Source organism: Schistocerca cancellata, chromosome 11, assembly GCF_023864275.1.
Source record: "Schistocerca cancellata isolate TAMUIC-IGC-003103 chromosome 11, iqSchCanc2.1, whole genome shotgun sequence".
NCBI classification, from domain to species: Eukaryota; Metazoa; Arthropoda; class Insecta; order Orthoptera; family Acrididae; genus Schistocerca; species Schistocerca cancellata.
In genome coordinates, this window is record NC_064636.1 from 41,401,125 (window position 1) to 41,424,618 (window position 23,494).

General features: G+C 46.5%; 1 protein-coding gene across 1 annotated transcript in view; it reads left to right on the forward strand.

The window, feature by feature from the left end:
* LOC126108161 (uncharacterized) overlaps positions 1-20,127 on the forward strand; it is a 123,868-nt gene extending 103,741 nt beyond the window's left edge. The window contains exons 6-7 of the mRNA XM_049913404.1: positions 10,107-10,315; positions 18,364-20,127. Coding sequence (XP_049769361.1) covers positions 10,107-10,315; positions 18,364-19,829 — 1,675 coding nt within the window. The 3' untranslated portion in view covers positions 19,830-20,127. The remainder of the gene's footprint in view (positions 1-10,106; positions 10,316-18,363) is intronic.
* The last annotated feature ends 3,367 nt before the right edge of the window (positions 20,128-23,494 follow it).

The window sequence follows — 23,494 nt, forward strand, 5'->3', positions numbered from 1 at the left end:
CCTTAGCACCATGGCACCACATGTCTTGGGAGGAATTGCTTTCCGGTGAAACCAGGGACCCAACTCATTATCATTCAGCTTCATACTTTAAGTGACAATGCTGTTCTCAAATAACAGTGATAACCAAGGACTGTGCTACAGGTTCAAATGGTTCAAATGGCTGTGAGCACTATGGGACTCAACATCTTAGGTCATCAGTCCCCTAGAACTTAGAACTACTTAAACCTAACTAACCTAAGGACATCACACACACCCATGCCCAAGGCAGGATTCGAACCTGCGACCGTAGCAGTCCCGCGGTTCCGGACTGCAGCGCCAGAACCGCACGGCCACCGCGGCCGGCTGTGCTACAGGTTTTCTGCATTGCATCTGGCAGTATGCTGACTTCCCATCGTTGATGGACTATAGGGAATGGAGTCGTAGATTAGTCAGGAAAAAATTGTCTCATATCCGATTTTGAGGGTTCCATTCTCATCATTAGATGTACCTGATACATATGCATCGAGTCGGTCTACAGAGCACTGACCTTAGGACCAAGTTTTACGACCTAGAATTGCCGTATTATAACTTGTCAAACGAGAGACCCGCGCCTGCCACTCACGAACCGAGACCCAGCGAATGGTTCAGAACCAAGTAAACAAACATTTGTATGGAATAGTGGTGCGTTATTTTGTCAAGTTTTGCGTCAGCAAACACGTCAAGCTGCAAATATATCAAACATAGCAGTGTGAGACCCTGGTATGCGCACTTCTGGATCTAAGCAGAAATATTATACACACATCAAAAATAGTTTTGCATTACCCCAGTTCCTAGAACTCCTGAAGATAGACATGACTGTGGATATTTTATCACAGATAGAGCGCCTTTGACAGTTCAGAGATGTCACTAAGCCCGCCCAAAGATGTAAAAAACCATGCATGAGCAGCGCCTACTAGACGGAGGGAGTCCGAAGCCGATCAGTTCCGTTCATTCCACCAGGAAGGAGGTACACGGCTCGTGTTGTCTGTACTTCAACCGTGCCTAGACGGTCAATATCGCGGTTCGATCGCGTCCGCATTGTTACTTTGCGCCAGGAAGGGCTCTCAACAAGGGAAGTGTCCAGGCGTCTCGGGGTGAACCAAAGCGATGTTGTTGCTCCATGGAGGAGATACAGACAGACAGGAACTGTCGATGACATGGCTGGCTCAGGCCGCCCAACGGCAAATGCTGCAGTGGATGACCGCTGCCTACGGATTATGGCTCGGAGGAACCATGACAGCAACGCTACCATGCTGAATAATGCTTTTCGTGCAGCCACAGGATGTCGTGCTACGACTCAAACTGTCCGCAATAGGCTGCGCGACGCGCAACTTCACTCCCAACATCCATGGCGAGGTCCATCTTCACAACCACCTCACCATGCAGTGAGGTAACGATGGGCCCAACAACATGCCAAATGGACTGCTCAGGATTGGCATCGCGTTCTCTTCACCGATTTGCGTCGTATATGCCTTCAACCAGACAATCATCGGAGACGTGTTTGGAGGCAACTTGGTCATGCTGAAGGTCATGGAAGGCGCCTAACGGCTGTACGACACGTGAGTACCATCCTCCGACCGACAGTGCAACCATATCGGCAGCATATTGGCGAGGCATTCGTTTTCATGGACGACAATTCGCACCCCCATCGTGCACATCTCGTGAATGACTTGCTTCAGGATAACGACTCCGCTCAACTAGAGTGGCCAGCATGCTCTTCAGACATGAACCCTATCTAACATACCTGGGATAGATTGAAAAGGGCTGTTTATGGACGACGTGACCCACCAACCACTCTGAGGCATCTACGCCGAATCGTCGCTGAGGAGTGGAACAATGTGGACCAACATTGCCTTGATGAACTTGTGGATTCCATGACGAACACAGGGATGCATCAATGCAAGAGGACATGCTACTGGGTATTAGAGGTATCGGCGTGTACAGCAATGTGGACCACCACCTCAGAAGGTGTCGCTGTATGGTGGTACAACATGCAATGTGTGGTTTTCATGAGCAATAAAAAGGGCGGAAATGATGTTTATGTTGATCTCTATTCCAATTTTCTGTACAGGTTCCAGAACTCTCGGAACCGAGGTGATGCAAAACTTCTTTTGGTGTGTGTGAAAATGAAAGAAACACAGTTTTTGTAGCTGCAAAGAGGGATTTACCTTAAGTCATCATATCGTGCTGTCCCTAACCATTGGATCTGCTGAAAGGAGCTGAATAAGTGGAACTGTTTGACGGTACATTCATGTTTCTCTGAGAGTTCTGCTTTCAGCTGGCCTAGAGTCCTGATATGCAGATGTCACATCGGTTAATGCCGACACGAAACTACCTGGCAGGCTAGACCTGTGTGTCGGATCCCCGACATTTCTAGTGAGTGAACTCTCCACTGCAGAGTGAGAAATCATCGCCGGCCGCGGTGGTCTTGCGGTTCTAGGCGCTGCAGTCCGGAACCGCGGGACTGCTACGGTCGCAGGTTCGAATCCCGCCTCGGGAATGGATGTGTGTGATGTTCTTAGGTAGTTAGGTTTAAGTAGTTCTAAGTTCTAGGGGACTGATGACCTAAGATGTTAAGTCCCATAGTGCTCAGAGCCATTTGAACCATTTTTGAGAATTGATCCAGGAAGCATTTCCCGAGGGCACTGGTAACTGCAGTATCCTCTCTTCCGGGAGTCCTGGTCCCGCCAGGTCTGCAGAGGAGCCTGTGTGACGGCTGGAAGGCAGGAGGTGAGGTCCTGGCGGGAGGATGGCTGGGAGGGCAGGACTCTGTCCGTGCCTGGCTAGCTCGATGCGCATATTTTTAAGGACGTCATATTCGCCATTGACTGTAAAAATTATTTGTTTTGCAATTGCAGTTTCGGCCTTTGGGCCATTTTTAAGTGGTATTGAGGAGGACTTTGCTTCAGCTCATGTCAGACTTTAAGATCCATATGTGAACAAGTCACCATCTAAAATAAACGTTTTCATTGTAGAAATACAGTAACATGAAGCAAGTGCGAACGTCTGCACATGGTGAAATGATAGTTTCGAAAAATTGTGCATGACTGTGAACCACAACGGTGAGAAGTTAATCAGTGCGTATTGTTGTGAATCTTCAGATTTGGTGGCGCAATGATTGTTCCATTAAGTTTCGGGTGTGCAACCGCAAGAATTCTCCTCCTTCTTCTTCTTCTAATATTTCGGCTGTATAACGTTCAGACATCTTCAGAGTGAGCCGCAAGACTGCCGCTCCAGTTTTTTTTGTTTTTTTTTCCTTTATTGAATTTCGATTCCCCCCCCCCCGCCCTCCCCAGCAGCTTAGTATGCCGCTCTGCAGCCTACAGACTTTGTTTTAAAAAGGTGAAGATAATAAATAATAAAAAACAGGGGATAAAAGTGAAGACTTAAAGGGTAACATGGCGAAAAAAAATCGTGGAACTTAAAACAGAACAAAGGGAGGCTGATGTTAATAAAAATACATACGAAGCAGACAGATAAAATAATAGACAGACAATTAAAAGAAACACGGCGGCAGGCTGGTTTCTGTTCGCAAAGGACATAAAATTCACACCCAGCGACAGCATGGTTTCTGTTTGCAACATGGGAAAAGATGAAACAACACTGAACATGCACTGGAACACTGCACTAAAATATGACATACCACAGCCGAGAGCACATGGGGGGAAACTAGACGGATGAGTGGAAGATAAAAAAGGGGGGACAGAGAGGAAAAGCGAAGGGGAGGAGGCAGGAAAGGAGCCGATGGAGGAAGAGGACCCATAAGAGGGGTGGGGGGGGGTGCTGGGCAGACGCGACAGGGAGTGGGGAAGGCAGGACTTGGGGGGGAGGGGAGAAGGGAGGTAGGGAGAGGTTTCGTGGGGAGAAAACAGGATGGAAGGGGGGGAGAGGGAGCCCAGGGAAAGGACGGAGGAAAGGAGGGGGGGTGGGGATCAGAGTTGATAGTAGGGATAGATGGAGGGAGAGAGGGCATCATCCGGGAGGGGGAGTTGATGGAAGCCACCTTGGGAATGGAGATGGAGGGTGTAGAGATGGAGGGTAGGGGGGACACAACAGTGAAGACGTGGCAGGGGGCGGGGATAGGAGAGGAGCAACCAGGCGGTGAGGGGGATCGAGGTGGCGGGTGGTGTAGAGTATGCGGATATGTTCAAGGAATAGGAGCAGATGGGGTAAAGGAATGAGATCATAGAGGATCCGCGTGGGGGACGGGAGGCGCATACGGAGGGCGAGGTGGAGTGCATGATGCTCGAGGATCTGGAGGGACTTATATAATTTGGGGTGGGGGGCGGGCAGATATCCAGGCGGGACTGGCATAACAGAAGATGGGACAGATTAAAGGATTTGTAGGTGTGGAGGACGGTAGAGGGGTGCAACCCCCATGTCCGGCCAGAGAGGAGTTTGAGGAGTCGGAGGCGGTTGTGGGCTTCGGATTGGATGGAGCGGAGATGAGGGATCCGGGTGAAGTGACGGTCAATGGTGAGGCCGAGGTAGGTGAGGGTGGGGGTGAGGCGGACAGGATGGGCGCAGACAGTAAGGGAGAAATCCAGGAGCCGGAAGGAGCGAGTGGTACGACCTACGATGATTGCCTGGGTTTGGGAAGGATTGATTTTCAGGAACCACCGGTTACACCATGCGGCAAAAAGGTCAAGGTGATTCTGGAGAAGGCGTTGGGACCGTTGGAGGGTAGGACCGAGGGCGAGGAATGCGGTGTCATCGGCATATTGCAAGAGGTGTACTGGAGGGGGGGGGGGGGGGTTGGGGCATATCGGCCGTGTTCAGGAGGTGCTCACTTCGTCCCTTTATACTCGTGTAACGCGCGACTGCGCAAGCGGCCACAGATGCAATGCACCAGAGACGTTGGTCGGCGGCAGAGACGTGCACAGTGCGCGAGTTACATCTGTGACTCCGCAGTCGATCTGTGTTGGCATGTCGATATATCATTGTGAGCTGCACTGTGACGACGTCTTTCTGAGTTTATTACACCTGAAACGTCCCCTTTGAACAATTATACACGACTGTGCTGATAAACCTCTTACACTATTTGCTTTTCAAACAGCTGAGCAAAACTGAACGTACTCAAGCATTCACTAAAGTGACACACAATATTTTTAGCGCAACGCAATCTGACTATCAAAGATCCCTGCAAAAGAATGGCCCTGAGAACCATTAACCTATACCTTTCACAAATCGTTCACATCCAGCTGCCGCTGCCCAACACTAAAATCTTCATTACTCGAACTACTGCAATACAGCGAGCACCACTACTGCCAGCTAAATAAAAGATTCAAACTACGGAAGGCACTAACTACTGATAGGCATAGTTAGCAAATGAAAGATATTAATAGAGAAGAAACAATGTATTTACCTTAATAGTCATAATATACACTCCTGGAAATTGAAATAAGAACACCGTGAATTCATTGTCCCAGGAAGGGGAAACTTTATTGACACATTCCTGGGGTCAGATACATCACATGATCACACTGACAGAACCACAGGCACATAGACACAGGCAACAGAGCATGCACAATGTCGGCACTAGTACAGTGTATATCCACCTTTCGTAGCAATGCAGGCTGCTATTCTCCCATGGAGACGATCGTAGAGATGCTGGATGTAGTCCTGTGGAACGGCTTGCCATGCCATTTCCACCTGGCGCCTCAGTTGGACCAGCGTTCGTGCTGGACGTGCAGACCGCGTGAGACGACGCTTCATCCAGTCCCAAACATGCTCAATGGGGGACAGATCCGGACATCTTGCTGGCCAGGGTAGTTGACTTACACCTTCTAGAGCACGTTGGGTGGCACGGGATACATGCGGACGTGCATTGTCCTGTTGGAACAGCACGTTCCCTTGCCGGTCTAGGAATGGTAGAACGATGGGTTCGATGACGGTTTGGATGTACCGTGCACTATTCAGTGTCCCCTGGACGATCACCAATGGTGTACGGCCAGTGTAGGAGATCGCTCCCCACACCATGATGCCGGGTGTTGGCCCTGTGTGCCTCGGTCGTATGCAGTCCTGATTGTGGCGCTCACCTGCACGGCGCCAAACACGCATACGACCATCATTGGCACCAAGGCAGAAGCGACTCTCATCGCTGAAGACGACACGTCTCCATTTGTCCCTCCATTCACGTCTGTCGCGACACCACTGGAGGCGGGCTGCACGATGTTGGGGCGTGAGCGGAAGACGGCCTAACAGTGTGCGGGACCGTAGCCCAGCTTCATGGAGACGGTTGCGAATGGTCCTCGCCGATACCCCAGGAGCAACAGTGTCCCTAATTTGCTGGGAAGTGGCGGTGCGGTCCCTTACGGCACTGTGTAGGATCCTACGGTCTTGGCGTGCATCCGTGCGTCGCTGCGGTCCGGTCCCAGGTCGACAGGCACGTGCACCTTCCGCCGATCACTGGCGACAACATCGATGTACTGTGGAGACCTCACGCCCCACGTGTTGAGCAATTCGGCGGTACGTCCACCCGGCATCCCGCATGCCCACTATACGCCCTCGCTCAAAGTCCGTCAACTGCACATACGGTTCACGTCCACGCTGTCGCGGCATGCTACCAGTGTTAAAGACTGCGATGGAGCTCCGTATGCCACGGCAAACTGGCTGACACTGACGGCGGCGGTGCACAAATGCTGCGCAGCTAGCGCCATTCGACGGCCAACACCGCGGTTCCTGGTGTGTCCGCTGTGCCGTGCGTGTGATCATTGCTTGTACAGCCCTCTCGCAGTGTCCGGAGCAAGTATGGTGGGTCTGACGCACCGGTGTCAATGTGTTCTTTTTTCCATTTCCAGGAGTGTATATAGCAGTTCATGACAAATTTCAAAACTGCGCCATCTCTCTCCCCACATCCACCACTGCTGGCGGCTCACCTCCAACTGCGCAACGCTACGCGCTGTTCACATCCAGCTGCCGCTGCCCAACATTACAATGGCAGACAACAATGCAAACTAGCCACAGACTGCACACAGCACAGCCAGTGATTTTCATACAGAGCGCTACGTGGCATTACCAATATAAAAATCTAAACAGCCTACTTACACACCAAGTGCCGGATTCCATGATTTGTCAAGTTTGAAATCACTATCTCTGTTGGTTAAATTGGTCGTCAAGCAAATCTCAATTGCCTCCTTCACTATCGAGTCCCATAAAGATGATGTAGTTGCCAAAATTTTGACGTTGTCATACAACATACTGTGACCAGTGGCAATTGGTTCAAATGGCTCTGAGCACTATGGAACTTAACTTCTGAGGTCATCAGTCCCCTAGAACTTAGAACTACTTTATCCTAACTAACCTAAGGACATCACACACATCCATGACCGAGGCAGCATTCGAACCTGCGACCGTAGCGATCGCGCGGTTGCAGACTGTAGCGCCTAGAACCGCTCGGCCACTCTGGCCGGCTGACCAGTGTCAATACAGCGCTCTGGCACTGCCGACTTGTTAGGTTGTAAAAGTCACGTGTACCTGCAGTGTTCTGTACATCTTTCTTGGACAGTACGTTTTTCCAATGTCAGAAAGGCCACATTCACATGGAATTTTGTAAACTCCAGACTTTCGGAGCAGCAAATCATCTTTGACAGATCCCACGAGTGCAGCTGTCTTGGGTGGAGGACGAAAAATCACTTTTACTTTGTGTCTGCTGAGGATCCGTCCTATTTTTGATCGGAGACTACCCACATAAGGCACGAAGGCCATCGATTTAAAGGTTTCTTCGTCTTCTTCTGCTTTCTTTGTGGCCTATTTCGACCTTGACAAATCATGGAATGAGGCACTTGGTGTAATAAACTCACAAAGACGTCGTCACAGTGCAGCTCACAAGGATATATCGACATGACAACACAGATCGACTGCGGATTCACAGATGTAACTCGCGCGTTGTCCACGCCTCTGCCGCCGACCAACGTCTCTGGCGCATTGCATCTGTGGTCGCATGCTTATTGGCGCGTTACACGAGTATAAAGGGATGGAGGGAGCACTGGAGCGGCCAAGGTTACTAAATAATAAGGTTGGGCAGTAAGCGCTCTGCTCTGCCATTGGCTGGCCTAGTGACGTCAGCGTGGAAGCAAGCGCTCACAAGGAGATGACACGGCATGCGCGTTTACGTCAAGTTTTTGGCGGAAGATTTTGTTTATACCAGAAATGAGATGTCTAAACTGCTAATCTGCTGCTAAAATATTACAGTTAAAACTGATGAGTTATATTCTTTCGCAGCTTATGCCTCACACATCGGTAAAATGTCAGATCACAACCACACTGACACACACTTGAAATTCGAAACCTCGGCTCAAATAAATCAGAAACTATTCATTTAATCGCATTAAAATGAATTTACTTAAGAGCTCGAAGTTGCACACACTTGTTTGTAAGAACAGCATTCCCTCTTTCTAAAGCTGCTATAGTATGCATCAAAGTAACTTCATCTGTATCTTAAAAAAAAACTGTCATCTGTACATGTGCTCTTATTATGATGTTTCTTATTTGGTGGCAGCTTTTCCAGAGTTTCCAGAGATTTCTTATGTAGTTCTCGTTTCTTATACCGTTTGGTTCTGTCTTCTGTTGCGGGTGACACGTTGACAGTCGCACTACTGCACGGCAAATTGCGCGAAGGAACTGCATCTGGCTTGAGCATTCTTTTTCGGGGCAAATTAAGCAATTCAGACTGTAAATCCCTTAAGTAATCTGTTTCTGCGAAATGGCGGGAACATATTCTTGCATGCGCAACATTTACAGTCTTTCCTACAACATTTCGACAACCATAGTTTTTGTAATGTTTCATTACGTGGGAAACTGTGATACATTACGTCAGTTCTCATTGTGCTCCAGTTGTAGGAAAAACAGCCCGTTAAAGCACAGCCTGGCATTGTAAAAATTAATTTTCCCACTCACTTGTAGATTCTCCAATAAGAATTTCACAGGATGAACCATAAACTGTAGAGCTGGCGATACAATGTTGATTCCGCTGTCCACTATCGCCAACTATTTCAGTTCCAAATCAAATATCAATTACAGCAAAAACCGTTAACACTCCCGAATTTCGAATGTTTCCGCTGTTGACTGAGTACCTCAGAAGAAAGAACTCAATCAAAATACTCCTTCAAACACAAAACAACACAAGAAAAACAATCACACACAATTCGAACAGTGTACTGTTTGGCACAGCTGCTTCCACCGTGACGTCATGCGCACAACTGAGAAAACACGTTGCTTTCTGCGCATAGCTTTCTGCGCCCCCCTGGGAGCGGCAGTCTTGCGGCTCACCCTGAAGATGGCTGAACGTTATACAGCCGAAATATTAGAAGAAGAAGGAGAATTCTTGTAGCTGCAAACCCGAAACTTAATGGAACAGTGTGTATTGTATTTCACGTCTCAGTTTTATTATGTGTACAGTTCAGTCAACACAAATGTGGACAACTTACCTTCATCTATAAGAAATTTTAACAAGTCATTCGCATCCTTAACACGAATATCACATGTTCACTGTCTTGCAATGCATGCGAAATTCTTCTTTAAGGAAGAGACATATTCTGCGGCAATCGCTGCACTTCTGCTGCTTAATGTGTCTAAAACCAGCTCAAAAGATATAGCAGCGCAGAACGGAGTGAATGATCTGCAAGAAATAGTTAAAAATCTGTATCTGAATTAAATGCTGTGAAATCTGAAGTTGATATCTCGATGTGCTAAAATGCTGGAAAACCAATGCGTCTGCGATTGTTTGCTGTGCTTCTGTGCTTCCTTTAAACAATATAAGCGCTGCAGTCACGGACCGTGCGGCTGGTCCCGACAGAGGTTCGAGTCCTCCCTCGGGCATGGGTGTGTGTGTTTGTCCTTAGGATGATTTAGGTTAAGTAGTGTGTAACCTTAGGTACTGATGACGTTAGCAGTTGAGTCCCATAAGATATCACACATATTTGAACATTTTAAACAATGTAAAAGTTCAAGGATTCAGTCAAAGTCTCACACACTGTTTTGATGTACCGGAACGTTTCTAATCCATTGCTGGGTGGAAATCCAGTGTGGTTACTTTTACATTCTTGCATACAGTATACACGCTTGGTTTCTAACTATTAACCTTACAGGCGGCCGCTGTTGAGTGAAAAACTACTGCACCATCAGCCGTGGAACGTCTCCTTCCACGACGACTTCAGTGCGCTGTGCGAGCAGCGGCAGCCACAGGCGTCGCAGATGTTCAGCCTCGCTGCCACACTGTACGCCTCCTACCGTGTCTACTGGTACACTGCAGCCGTGTTCATGGATAGGTCCTACGAATTTAGTTTCAAGCCTGTGGGTAAGTTTACTACTGGGACCGCTCCACTTCACGGTTATCCGCTGCCGACTGCCCAATTATGCGAGGAATGAGGTTCAAATGTCCTCCTGAATATCTGGTTTTAGATCCTACGTGATTTTGTATGTCTCGCAAGATACTCTTTCCAGAGTCAGTTTTTCGACTGCTTGGCAACTGTCCATCTGGACCTGTTACAAGGTAACTACTTCATATAAATTATGGAAGTTGTCACAACGAAGTACGGTAGGTTACAAATCGTTGCTCCACACCATTGTCAGATAATTCAGTAACAAACGTCGGCCGAAATCATTTCGTATTCAAATTTTTTTTCAGAGTGGTCGTGCGCTGTTGACCAAGATGCTTGGAAGTTCCAACTCCTCTTTTGCGAATGGATTTCGCTGGAGACTGCTCATCTGATTAAGAGACACCTTTCCTCTCACGCTTTATTGCTTCCAATACGTTGCTTGTCTTTGAGACAGCCTGAAAAAACAGGACATTTATCTCAGTCAGGCAGGGCTACTTTATGACGTGAACTGTGGCAAATGGTCTCATCACAACTTTCATAGTTTTTCCTATCTGTGGATGTTCATGCACCCACAAATCCGTCACTAATCTCTCATTTAGAATATAATTGTTGCTTCATGAGTTCGGAACTCAAAGACAGCAGTGCTGAAACAAAAATACAATACTGATAACATTCTTTCTTTCCGAGCTTCAAAGAAGGAATAACAATAAAACCTGTGAATCTTCAGGTTTTCGCGGCGCAAAGACTGCTCCATTAAGTTTCGGGAATGCAGCCGCATGAATTCTGCGGCAGAAGCAGAATTCATGCGGCTGCATTCCCGAAACTTAATGGAGCAACAATAAAACCTGTCTGCAGGTCGTGCTCTTGCGGTAGCGTTCTCGCATCCCGCGCACGGGTTTCCGGGTTCTATTCCCGGCGGGGTCAGGGATTTTCCTCGCCTCGAGATGGCTGGGTGTTGTTGTGTCGTCTTCATCATCATCATTCATCCCCATTACGGTCGGAGGAAGGCAACGGCAAACCACCTCCGCTAGGACCTCGTCTAGTACGGCGGTGCGGCTCTCCCGCATCGTCCCCTGCGCTCCTAGTAGTATGGGCCCTCCTCACCTATAAATTTCCTCCTTTTTATTAAGTCAATACCGATGCACGGATTTCTTCGACACCTTGTAGATGAAATAGACTTGCATAGTAAAAATTGTGGTGTCACCGCCAGACACCACACTTGCTAGGTGGTAGCTTTTAAATCGGCCGCGGTCCGCTAGTATACGACGGACCCGCGTGTCGCCACTGTCAGTGATGGCAGACCGAGCGCCGCCACACGGCAGGTCTAGAGAGACGTACTAGCACTCGCCCCAGTTGTATAGCCGACTTAGCGAGCAATGGTTCACTGACAAATACGCTCTCATTTGCCGAGACGATAGTTAGCATAGGCTTCAGCTACGTCATTTGCTACGACCTAGCAAGGCGCCATTACCAATTGATGGAGATTGCACTTATGTATAATCAAGACCTATGTTCTCCAATTATGGAATAAAGTTAAGTATTACTTCAACGACGTACTTTATTTGCTATATTAATAACCTTGTAATGTTCCAGACCTCACGCCAGTCTGCGTGAGCTTAACGCGTGCATTTCGGCCTCCTCTAGCTACAATGTGTTGGCACTTCTGCCAACACTTCAAAAATGACATCTGTTTACATAATTCTGGGTAACTGATCCTGGATTATGTAGGTTGAAACGGCCCTTTCATTATCATTTTATTTGCTTTCCAGTGCACTTTCACCCCACACTACTGGCCATTAAAATTGCAACACCAAGAAGAAATTTTTATTGGACATATATACTATACTAGAACTGATATGTGATTACATTTTCACGCAATTTGGGTGCATAGGTCCTGAGAAATCAGAATCCAGAACAACCACCTCTGGCCGTAATAACGGCCTTGATACACCTGGGCATTGAGTCAAACGAGCTTGGATGGCGTGTACAGGTACAGCTGCCCATGCAGCTTCAACACGATACCAGAGTTCATCGAGAGCAGTGACTGGCGTATTGTGACGAGCCAGTTGCTCGGCCGCCATTCACCAGACGTTTTCAGTTGGTGAGAGATCTGCAGAATATGCTGGCCAGGGCAGCAGTCGAACATTTTCTGTATACAGAAATCCCCGTACAGGACCTGCAACATGCGGTCGTGCATTATCCTGCTGAAATGTAGAGTTTCGCAGGGATCGAATGAAGGGTAGAGCCACGGGTCGTAACACATCTGGAATGTAACGTCCACTGTTCAAAGTGCCGTCAATGCGAACAAGAGATGACCGAGACGTGTAACCAGTGGCACCCCATACCGTTACGCCGGGTGATGCGCCAGTATGTCGATGACGAATATATGCGATGTCGCCCAGCAGGGATGCGACCATCACTATGCTGTAAACAGAAGCCGGATTCATCCGAAAAAACGACGTTTTGCCATTCGTTCACCCAGGTTCGTCGTTGAGTACACCATCACTGGCGCTCCTGTCTGTGATGCAGCGTCAAGGGTAATCGCAGCCACGGTCTCCGAGCTGATAGTCCGTGCTGCTGCAAACGTCGTCGAACTGTTCGTGCAGATGGTTGTTGTCTTGCAAACGTCCCCATCTGTTGACTCACGGATCGAGACGTGGCTGCACGATCCGTTACAGCCGTGCGGATAAGATGCCTGTCATCTCCACTGCTAGTGATACGAGGCCGTTGGGATCCAGCACGGCGTTCCCTATTACCATCCTGAACCCACCGATTCCATATTCTGCTGACAGTCATTGGATGTCGACCAACACGAGCAGCAATGTCGCGATACGACAAACCGCAATGGCGAAAGGCTACAATCCGACCTTTATCAAAGTCTGAAACGTGATGGTACGCATTTCTCCTCCTTACACGAGGCATCACAATAACGTTGCACCAGGCAACGCCAGTCAAGTGCTGTTTGTGTATGAGAAATCTGTTGTAAACTTTCCTCATGTCAGCACGTTGTAGGTGTCGCCACCGGCGCCAACCTTGTGTGAATGCTCGGAAAAGCTAATCATTTGCATATCGCAGCATCTTCTTTCTTCCTGTCGGTTAAATTTCGCGTCTGTAGCACGTCATCTTTGTGTTGTAGCAATTTTAATGGCTATTGGTGTACATTACAATTCGGGTGTTTTCGTTGCTAAATTTCGCACCAGAGAAGACTGAGGTATTATTCAATCTAGCCGTAGCGTATTTCTTTCTACGAGTTGCAACCATCATATGCTTATTATGTTGGTTCTTTTCAGACTTGCAAATGCGCTATAAGGCTATGTTTTTATACGTCACCCAACTCACGACTGTGATTCCATACAATGTTTATCCCTTGTTCTCCTCTTCCAAAACTCTCTGGCATGCGTGAGTGAATGAATGTGGGTGTGTTTCATTCTGCTGTACGGCTCTTTAGTCTGCTGCAGAGAATCAGCGGTAGTCTTACAGAATGGCCAGCGCTTGTGGTTTACAGGTAGGCAATGAGGCTTGTTCGCTTCGTGTGAAAGTTACCGGTGTTCGGTTGGTGGCGGAAGCACCATCTGTGCGCTTTCCTGGTCACGGAGTCGCGTGGGAGAAGTTCTGGTGTGAGACGGGCAGTCTGCTTACATCTCTCCGAGGGCCTGCAGCCGAGGGCTCTTCCAAGAAGCGCGAGTCGAACTAACCGCGTGGCGCCTTGCCCCATAGCGAGAGGGGAGCTGTTAGCTTCTGGCCTCGCGCTTTGTCTTGACTGCAATACTCTCTTTCAAATTCTAAAGGTGGCAGGGGTAAAATACAGGGAGCGAAAGGCTATTTACAATTTGTACAGAAACCAGATGGCAGTTATAAGAGTCGAGGGACATGAAAGGGAAGCAGTGGTTAAGAAGGGAGTAAGACAGGGTTGTAGCCTCTCCCCGATGTTATTCAATCTGTATATTGAGCAAGCAGTAAAGGAAACAAAAGAAAAATTCGGCGTAGGTATTAAAATTCATGGAGAAGAAATAAAAACGTTGAGGTTCGCCGATGACATTGTAATTCTGTCAGAGACAGCAAAGGACTTGGAAGAGCAGTTGAACGGAATGGATGGTGTCTTGAAGGGAATATATAAGATGAACATCAACAAAAGCAAAACGAAGATAATGGAATGTAGTCCAATTAAGTCGAGTGATGCTGAGAGAATTAGATTAGGAAATGAGACACTTGAAGTAGTAAAGGAGTTTTGCTATTTGGGGAGCAAAATAACTGATGATGGTCGAAGTAGAGAGGATATAAAATGTAGACTGGCAATGGCAAGGAAAGCGTTTCTGAAGAAGAGAAATTTGTTAACATCGAGTATAGATTTAAGTGTCAGGAAGTCGTTTCTGAAAGTATTTGTATGTAATGTGGCCATGTATGGAAGTGAAACATGGACGGTAAATAGTTTGGACAAGAAGAGAAAAGAAGCTTTCGAAATGTGGTGCTACAGCAGAATGCTGAAGATTAGATGGGTAGATCACATAACTAATGAGGAAGTATTGAATAGGATTGGGGAGAAGAGGAGTTTGTGGCACAACTTGACCAGAAGAAGAGATCGGTTGGTAGGACATGTTCTGAGGCATCAAGGGATCACCAATTTAGTATTGGAGGGCAGCGTGGAGGGTAAAAATCGTAGGGGGAGACCAAGAGATGAATACACTAAGCAGATTCGGAAGGATGTAGGTTGCAGTAGGTACTGGGAGATGAAGAAGCTTGCACAGGATAGAGTAGCATGGAGAGCTGCATCAAACCAGTCTCAGGACTGAAGACCACAACAACAACAACAACGTATAAATTGTCTCTCCATGAACCACGAGGCCACACGAGTTAACTGTGAGCCTAACTCTCTCGTGTGGCAACGGCATTGCTGCAGTGGTTACACCGGTTCCCGTGAGATCACCGAAGTTAAGCGCTGTCGGGCGTGGTCGGCACTTGGATGGGTGACCATCGGGGCCGCCATCGCTGTTGCCATTTTACGGGGTGCACTCAGCCTCGTGATTCCAATTGAGGAGCTACTCGACCGAATAGTAGCGGCTCCGGTCGAAGAAAACCACCATAACGGCCGGGAGAGCGGTGTGCTGACCACACGCCCCTCCTATCCGCATCCTCAGCTGAGGATGACACGGCGGTCGGGTGGTCCCGGTGGGCCAGTTTTGGCCTTCAGACAGAGTGCTAACTCTCCTGTGACCCCCTGTCTCTGTCCTAGAGTTTACGTATTGCTCTGATTTTGGAATATTAAATACCGGGTGATCAAAAAGTCAGTATAAATTTGAAAACTGAATAAATCACGGAATAATGTAGATAGAGAGGTACAAATTGACACACACGCTTCGAATGACATGGGGTTTTATTAGAATCAAAAAAATACAAAAGTTCAAAAAATGTCCGAGAGATAGCGCTTCATCTGATCAGAATAGCAATAATTAGCATAACAAAGTAAGACAAAGCAAACATGATGTTCTTTATAGGAAATGCTCAATATGTCCACCATCTTTCCTCAACAACAGCTGTAGTCGAGGAATAATGTTGTGAACAGCACTGTAAAGCATTTCCGTAGTTATGGTGAGGCATTGGCGTCGGATGTTGTCTTTCAGCATCCCTGGAGATATCGGTCGATCACGATACACTTGCGACTTCAGGTAACCCCAAAGCCAATAATCGCACGGACTGAGGTCTGGGGACCTGGGAGGCCAAGTACGACGAAAGTGGCGGCTGAGCACACGATCACCACCAAACGACGCGCGCAAGAGATCTTTCACGCGTCTAGCAATACTTGTTTTTTTTTTTTGTTCTAATAATACACCATGTCATTCCAAGCATGTGTGTCAATTTTTACCTCTCTATCTAGATTATTCCGTGGTTTATTACATTTTCAAATTTATACTGAGTTTTTGATCACCCGGTATACCCTGTCTGGATTATTCAGTTGTATTTGTGGTTTGTGATTTCATGTTAAGTGCGTAAACATGTATGTGTAGCCTCCGTTGAGGCTGTTTCTCCAAACCGAGGTTCAAGTTTAAATGAACCGTGATATTCAGATTTACTCTTTTATTTAATCATTTCTCAAAACAGAGGAACAAACCTCCTAGCTTCGTTGCATGTTGGTGTTGGGGCCCTCTTTGCTGTTCTTTGAGTGAATGTGGGTCTGAATGCGAGTATTAAACCTTTCGCCTCCTCCTCTAATTACGACTGCGGTCCTAAATTAAGAGATTCTGTTGTGAATCTTATGGCGTATCACAAGCAGTCGTACGTAGTTACCAGCAACAGCAGTTATGTAGATGTCTTGTATCAATGTCTTAAGAAATAAATAATTTTGTTTCAAGTCTTATTCAGTGTACCGATGTCATGTCTCCTTTACCTTAGCCATTTACGTCGTAGTTTCCTTGTTAACCCATCCATAGCGTTTCCATGCGCACAGGTCCCATAATTACTGCTCCCTTTTTATTTAAGACAAATTCTTTAGAATAGATCTTACTTTCAGGAATGTTGCTGCAAGCTGCTCTTATTCGCAGTGTTCACACACTTTTTACTTTATTTTAATATTTGACATTTGTGACCAATCCCTGTATCATATTAATTATTACACAAACCGAGAAAAAATTTTTAGAGTACAGAAGCGAATGTGTAGTGCAAATCCAAGAAATATCGTGCAGAAACCTATTCAAGAATTGGGCATACTAACCACAGCTTCTCAGTATATTTATTCATTAATGGAGTTTGTTGTAAATAACACATCTCTTTTTCCAACTATCTGCTTAGTATACAGTATCAATACCAGGAATAAGAACAATATACATAAAGATTTAAAATCTCTTACTCTTACCCAGAAAGGAATCTAGTATTCAGAAACGTATATTTTCAATAAGTTACAAGTAACCATCAAGAGTTTAGTTTCAGACAAGGCACAACTTAAACATAATTTAAAAGAATTATTGGTGACCAACTCCTTCTATTCGATCCACGAATATCTCAACAAGTGCGGTATACCATTTTAATGAAAATTTATTATACTTTAATTTTTGACAATACTTGGTTGTAACAGCCAAGTAACTACCTACTGTGTGAATGATGGTGTATGAAAAGCAGATATGAGTCTTAAGTCTGTAAATATTGGAAGTGTAATTTTAAATCTTGTACATAATTTGACTGTTCTTAACTGAGGATCATTCAAATTAATAGTTTACTTTAATTTTTGACAACACTTGGTATTAATAGCCAAGTAACTATCTATTGTGCGAATGATGGATGTATGAAAAGCAGATAGTAGTCTTTAGTACGTAAATAGTGGAAGTTTAATTTTAAATCTTGTACGTAATTTGACTGTTCTTAACTGAGGATCATTGAAACGAATAATTTACTTTAATTTTTGACGATATTTGGTTGTAATAGCCAAGTAACTAGCTACTGTGTGAATGATGCATTTAATGAAAGCAGATGTAAGTATTAAACCTGTAAATATTATAAGTTTAATTTTAATTCGTGTACATAATTTTACTGTTTATTGAGTGAGGTTCATTAAATTTAATGAAACTCAAGTTTTTCTAATTTCACCTTTGTAATGTGTTTATCTGACATGTTCCATACCCTGGAGGATCCCCTCATTTGTGGGTCTATGGAATAAAGTATTAATCTAATGTAATCTAATCTAAACATCCCATTCTTTATGAATGACTTTACAACAAATGTTATTTTGTGAGCTTTTTTTTGTTATGACTAAATTAATTAATTTTCCAATTCAGTCGAACTTCTCATTAGCCATGTGGCTAGAGTTGGTGGCGACCCAATATTTTACTTTGATTTTAATGTCAGATAGCGTTTCCATTTGCGTGAGGCTGTTTTATCCATCAGGATATAGCTCAGGGCTCCACTCATTTCACAAACGCCACTCAAGTGCACGTCACTTACAAGGTAAACGATGCCCAATCTTATCACCCAGAGGGGAGTTTGGGTTGAGCTGCCTGGAGTGTATGGACACCACCTACTTGCTGTCATTTTTTTGCAGACGAGGAGTGGCAGCTGGAGGACAGAAGCAACGCCACCCTCTCCGTGGACACTGACTGCGTGCAGCTGTTGATGAACGCCCTGGACCACCCCACGTGTCCACTGGATGGGCTGCCCGTGGAAGCCGCTAGCCAGCGCTTGCAGTGCCGTGCGCAGCTGTGGGACGACATGGTCCAGCGGTCGCCCCACATACCCGTCACCAGCTACCTGGCCTACACGCAGAGGGTGAACGTCAACCTCTGCCTACTCGCCTGGATGGCTGTCAACTCGTTTGGCATTTGTCAGGACGTCCCGTTTAGTATCATGCAATCAGTGCACGATGCTCGCTGCTATTTCGATAGTCCTGACGATCAATCGTGTCTGCAGTCGAACGCTACAGACGCCATCTGCTCTGTTTCCAGAGCTGTTCTGCTGCTGAAGTGCCACGACTTTTTCTTCTTTAAGCCTTCCAATAGTTGTCGGGTCCTTTTTTATCTATTTAGAGAGGTCCCACTGACGTATTCTATGCTAACAGAACAATCACTGGCCTACAAAGCCACTTTGAACAACGCGACCTTGAGATACAAGGATTTCAAAATTGACAGTTTAAAGTATTTAGAAATCTCACTTGTAGTGATAAACATTATTTTCCGCTTTTCGACTGCCGGAGTGTACATGTACCTTCCCCAGTTACGTAACCTGCCTGGAAAGATATTCTTGTCCTTCCAGATCACTGGCATAATCCAGGTCCTGTGTTCTGAGGTCGTGTACCGCATGGCAGGTTTCCCTGACTTACCTACAGCGGTGCTGATAGACGGCGCCCTCACACTCCTCAGCTGTATCTGGCTGAACATATTCTGCTACGAGATGTACGCCTGTGTTCGCCATCTCAGGCTTCCTGACCAGCTACTACCTGCTGAACTAAGCCAGCTATTCCGCCGTCAAGTGCTGTTGGCGTTGATACCGTGGAGTATAGTGTGTGTGGCAGCTGTCGCTTTGGAAAAGACCAGTAGGTACTACCTGATCCACAGTCGTATACTAGTCCTTGTGGGGATTTCAATGTCAGTGAGTTTCAACTTGGTTTGTCTCGGACTGGTCGGATACATGTACCTACGTACTCGCTATTTCATGCGGCGACTCAAAATTGTCGGTAACCATAAATTTGCCTCCAAGAAGCAGTGTCTTTATATGTCAGTGAAGGCCGTTATCTTGAGCGGACTAGGCATTATAATTAGGATCGGGTTCCACCAGGCTCAGGGGGTGGCGCAGTTTGTGTACTACGTACACCTGGGTACGATGGTGCAAGGACCGGTGCTGTTCGTCTGCTTCATCTGCAACGGAACGACGCTCCCCGTGCTGAAGGACCGCATGCTCCTGTGCTGGAGCCCGACCAGCGTCCCGGCAGGCCAGGAGCTGTGCTCCGCAGCTGAGAGGAACCTGGCCAGGAGGAACAACGAACAGCCCGCGGTTGCAGAATCCTCGCTGTAGCTTCGCTGTCTTCACAAAACCAGAGTGCACTAAGGCCAGCAGTGAAAATGGAATCTACCTGATATGACAACATTAAATGTGACATCGTACAGCCAGTACTTCTCTTTCCTACTGTCTACTTCATTTATAACTGTGGGCTTGCTTGTAAACGGTAGCCTCTGTCCACATATTCTAATGCTCTGAGGGCACTTAGTAAAACGCATTGTGTACCCTAACACACACACACACACACACACACACACACATACATACCAGGTGATCAAAAAGTCAGTATAAATATGAGAACTGAATAAATCGCGGAATAGCCGGCCGCGGTGGTCGTGCGGTTCTAGGCGCTGCAGTCCGGAACCGCGGGACTGCTACGGTCGCAGGTTCGAATCCTGCCTCGGGCATGGATGTGTGTGATGTCCTTAGGTTAGTTAGGTTTAAGTAGTTCTAAGTTCTAGGGGACTCATGACCACAGCAGTTAAGTCCCATACTGCTCAGAGCCATTTGAACCATTTAAATCGCGGAATAATGTAGATAGAGAGGTACAAATTGACACACATGCTTGGAATGACATGGGCTTTTATTAGAACCAAAAAAATACAAAAGTTCAAAAAATGTCCGAAAGATAGCGTTTCATCTGATCAGAATAGCAATAATTAGCATAACAAAGTAAGACAAAGCAAAAATGATGTTCTTTACAGGAAATGCTCAATATGTCCACCATCATTCCTCAATTATAGCTGTAGTCGAGGAATAATGTTGTGAACAGCACTGTAAAGCATGTCCGGAGTTGTGGTGAGGCATTGGCGTCGGATGTTGTCTTTCAGCATCGCTAGAGATGTCGGCCGATCACGATACACATGCCACTTCAGGTAACCCCAAAGCCAATAATCGCACGGACTGTGGTCTGGAGACCTGGGAGGCCAAGCCTGACGAAAGTGGCGGCTGAGCACACGAGCATCGCCAAACGACGCGCGCAAGAGATCTTTCACGCGTCTAGCAATATGGGGTGGAGCGCCATCCTGCATAAACATGGTACGTCCCCAGCAGGTGTCTATCAGCCAGGCTGGGGATGATGCGATTCTGTAACATATCGGCGTACCTCTCACCCGTCACGGTAGCAGTTACAGAGCCAGAATCACGCATTTCCTCGAAGGAAAAAGGCCCGATAACGGTAGATGTGGTAAATCCAACTCATACCGTGACTTTCTCGTCGTGCACGACAGTTCTAGGATTTTCGGTAGTCAAAATTCTGAAGTTGTGGGCGTTGACAGACCCTCGGAGCGTGAAATGAGCTTCGTCGGTCCACAACACGTTGCTCAACCAATCGTCATCTTCCACCATCTTTTGAAACGCCCACACCGTCCGTTTCACTAAATCGCCAGGTAACAGTTCACGATGCCGATGGATTTTGTACGGATAGCATCGGAGGATACGCCTAAGTGCCAACCAAACAGTAGTGTACGGAATGCCGGTGCGACGTGCGACTGCACGAGCGCTGACTTCCCCGTGCATAGACGAACCCGCTACAGTCTCCATTTCTTCCTGAACTGTCTCAGCAGCATTACGCCTTGTGCTCGGTCGGCCACTACGGGGTCTATCGTCTAAACAACCCGTGGCTTCGAACTTGGAAATCATTCTCGCCACAGCTGCATTTGACAACGGACCTTTACCCTTTCGAATGCCCTTCCTATGGCGATAGGATCGTAACGCTGAACTAGCACATTCCCTATTCCGATAATACAGCTTCACTAAAAGCGCCTCTTCAGGTAACGTCAGCATGCTGCGATTGCTGGCACATCTGACTCTCTCTCTCATTACAGCTCCTCTTATACATGATTGTGATGTGCAGTCACTGACTTTTTGCTGTCCAGCACCATCTGTCTGACATTTTGTGAATTTTATTTATTTTTTTTTTTTTTGTTCTAATAAAACCCCATGTCATTCCAAGCATGTGTGTCAATTTTTACCTTACATTGTTGTGTGGTTTATTAAGTTTTCAAATTTATACTAACTTTTTGATCAGCCAGTATATAGTGTTAATTAACATATGTTGTCTGAAATAAGGAAGTTTTATATATGTCTGTAAAAGTTGTACTTCTATATGATTTGTAATTTAAGTACCATGGCAGAGACATTCAAATCTTTACAAAGTCTAAAGAGCAGGGCAATGGCTGAAGTAGTGTGTGGACGAACGTGTAAATGGGTGAGTTGAGCTTATTAGTGGATTCCATAAAGTGGTTCAAACAGGTAGAGTAAAAAAAAGTAATAAATAACTGTCTGTGTGAAGTGTGGCTTGAAGTGAAGGCAGAGTGTGGAAGGACAGTGTTATACCAGATCAGAGTTATTGCGTTTGCGAGACAGGATGGTGGTTTCTTAAGCTACAGCTTCGTCAGGGTACTGCAGCAGATGTTAAAAACTAGTGTTCCATGCACTGCTCTTAAACAAGGAAGAACATTACTTAAAGAGGCATTTATTGAAACAGAACTGTGGAAGAGTAAACATGTGCCAGTAGTGTGAGTCCTGGAAGACATGTGCCATAGTAGCTTAACTAGAATGAGACAGTAAGCCAAATTTATTGTGATTCGTGTTCAAATAAAACCTGAGTGAGAAAAGTAAATGAGTGTCTGTGTCAATTTAATATCCGGCCCAACTGAAACTCCTGCGGTAAATAATACTACGTGGACTGATTTTCGGAAAGGGATCGTCACTCATTTAGCAGGCATCCACAATGCTGACAGCGATTTTCGCGAAGGAAGAGTTGTCGTACTGGAAGTGGCGGAACCACAGACTGCAGCGTGAGTGCCCACCGTGGTTCGTCACGAGGCAGGTGCCGGGTGCAGCCCGCCTGCGCGCTGCCTTAGCATGCCCGAGGCAGGATTCGAACCTGCGACCGTAGCGGTCACGCGGTTCTTGACCGTAGCGCCTAGAACCGCACGGCCACACCGGCCGGCAGTAATTAATATCCTAATCCTACCTACACTATGTAATCAAAAGTATCCGGACACCTGGTTGCAAATGGCTTACAAGTTCGTGGCGACCTCCATCGGTAATGCTCGAATTCAGTATGGTGTTGGCCCACCCTTAGCCTTGATGACAGCTTCCGCTCCCACAAGCATACATTTGAGTCCCGGTAGGGCCACACATTTTCAATTCTCCCCATTGATATTTGTCAACGCCTGTAAGCAGCTAAAGGTCTGGATTTCATTCTAATTTCATTCTTCGAGAGCTGCAAGATCAACCATGGCATCTGTTTTTTCGGACATGCTCCAAAAGAACAGATACCATCTTCATATATAAAGGCAGAAACTGGCAAAGAAACCGCCAAATCGCTGTAACTCGCACTAAAACAGTTGCCTGCGCCAGCAAGTCGTTCACCAAAAATTCCGAAAAACTTTGCCAACATGACAGCACGCCCACCACATTTCGAAACCCAAGAAAACAGTTTGAGTTACTTACCGATCTGAAGCAACAGTAACGGCAATCACACCGCACGCCAGACAGCAAGCAAAAGAGAAACCGCACGCACTCACGCTCACCTTTGGCATAACCAATTTTGACCATCATATGACAATCGAAAAAACTGAAGAGGACCTGAAAGTACCGCGAAATTAAATCAAAATTCCGTGCTCATCATTTCACACATCATTCCAGGACCTATTAAAAAATTCCGGTCA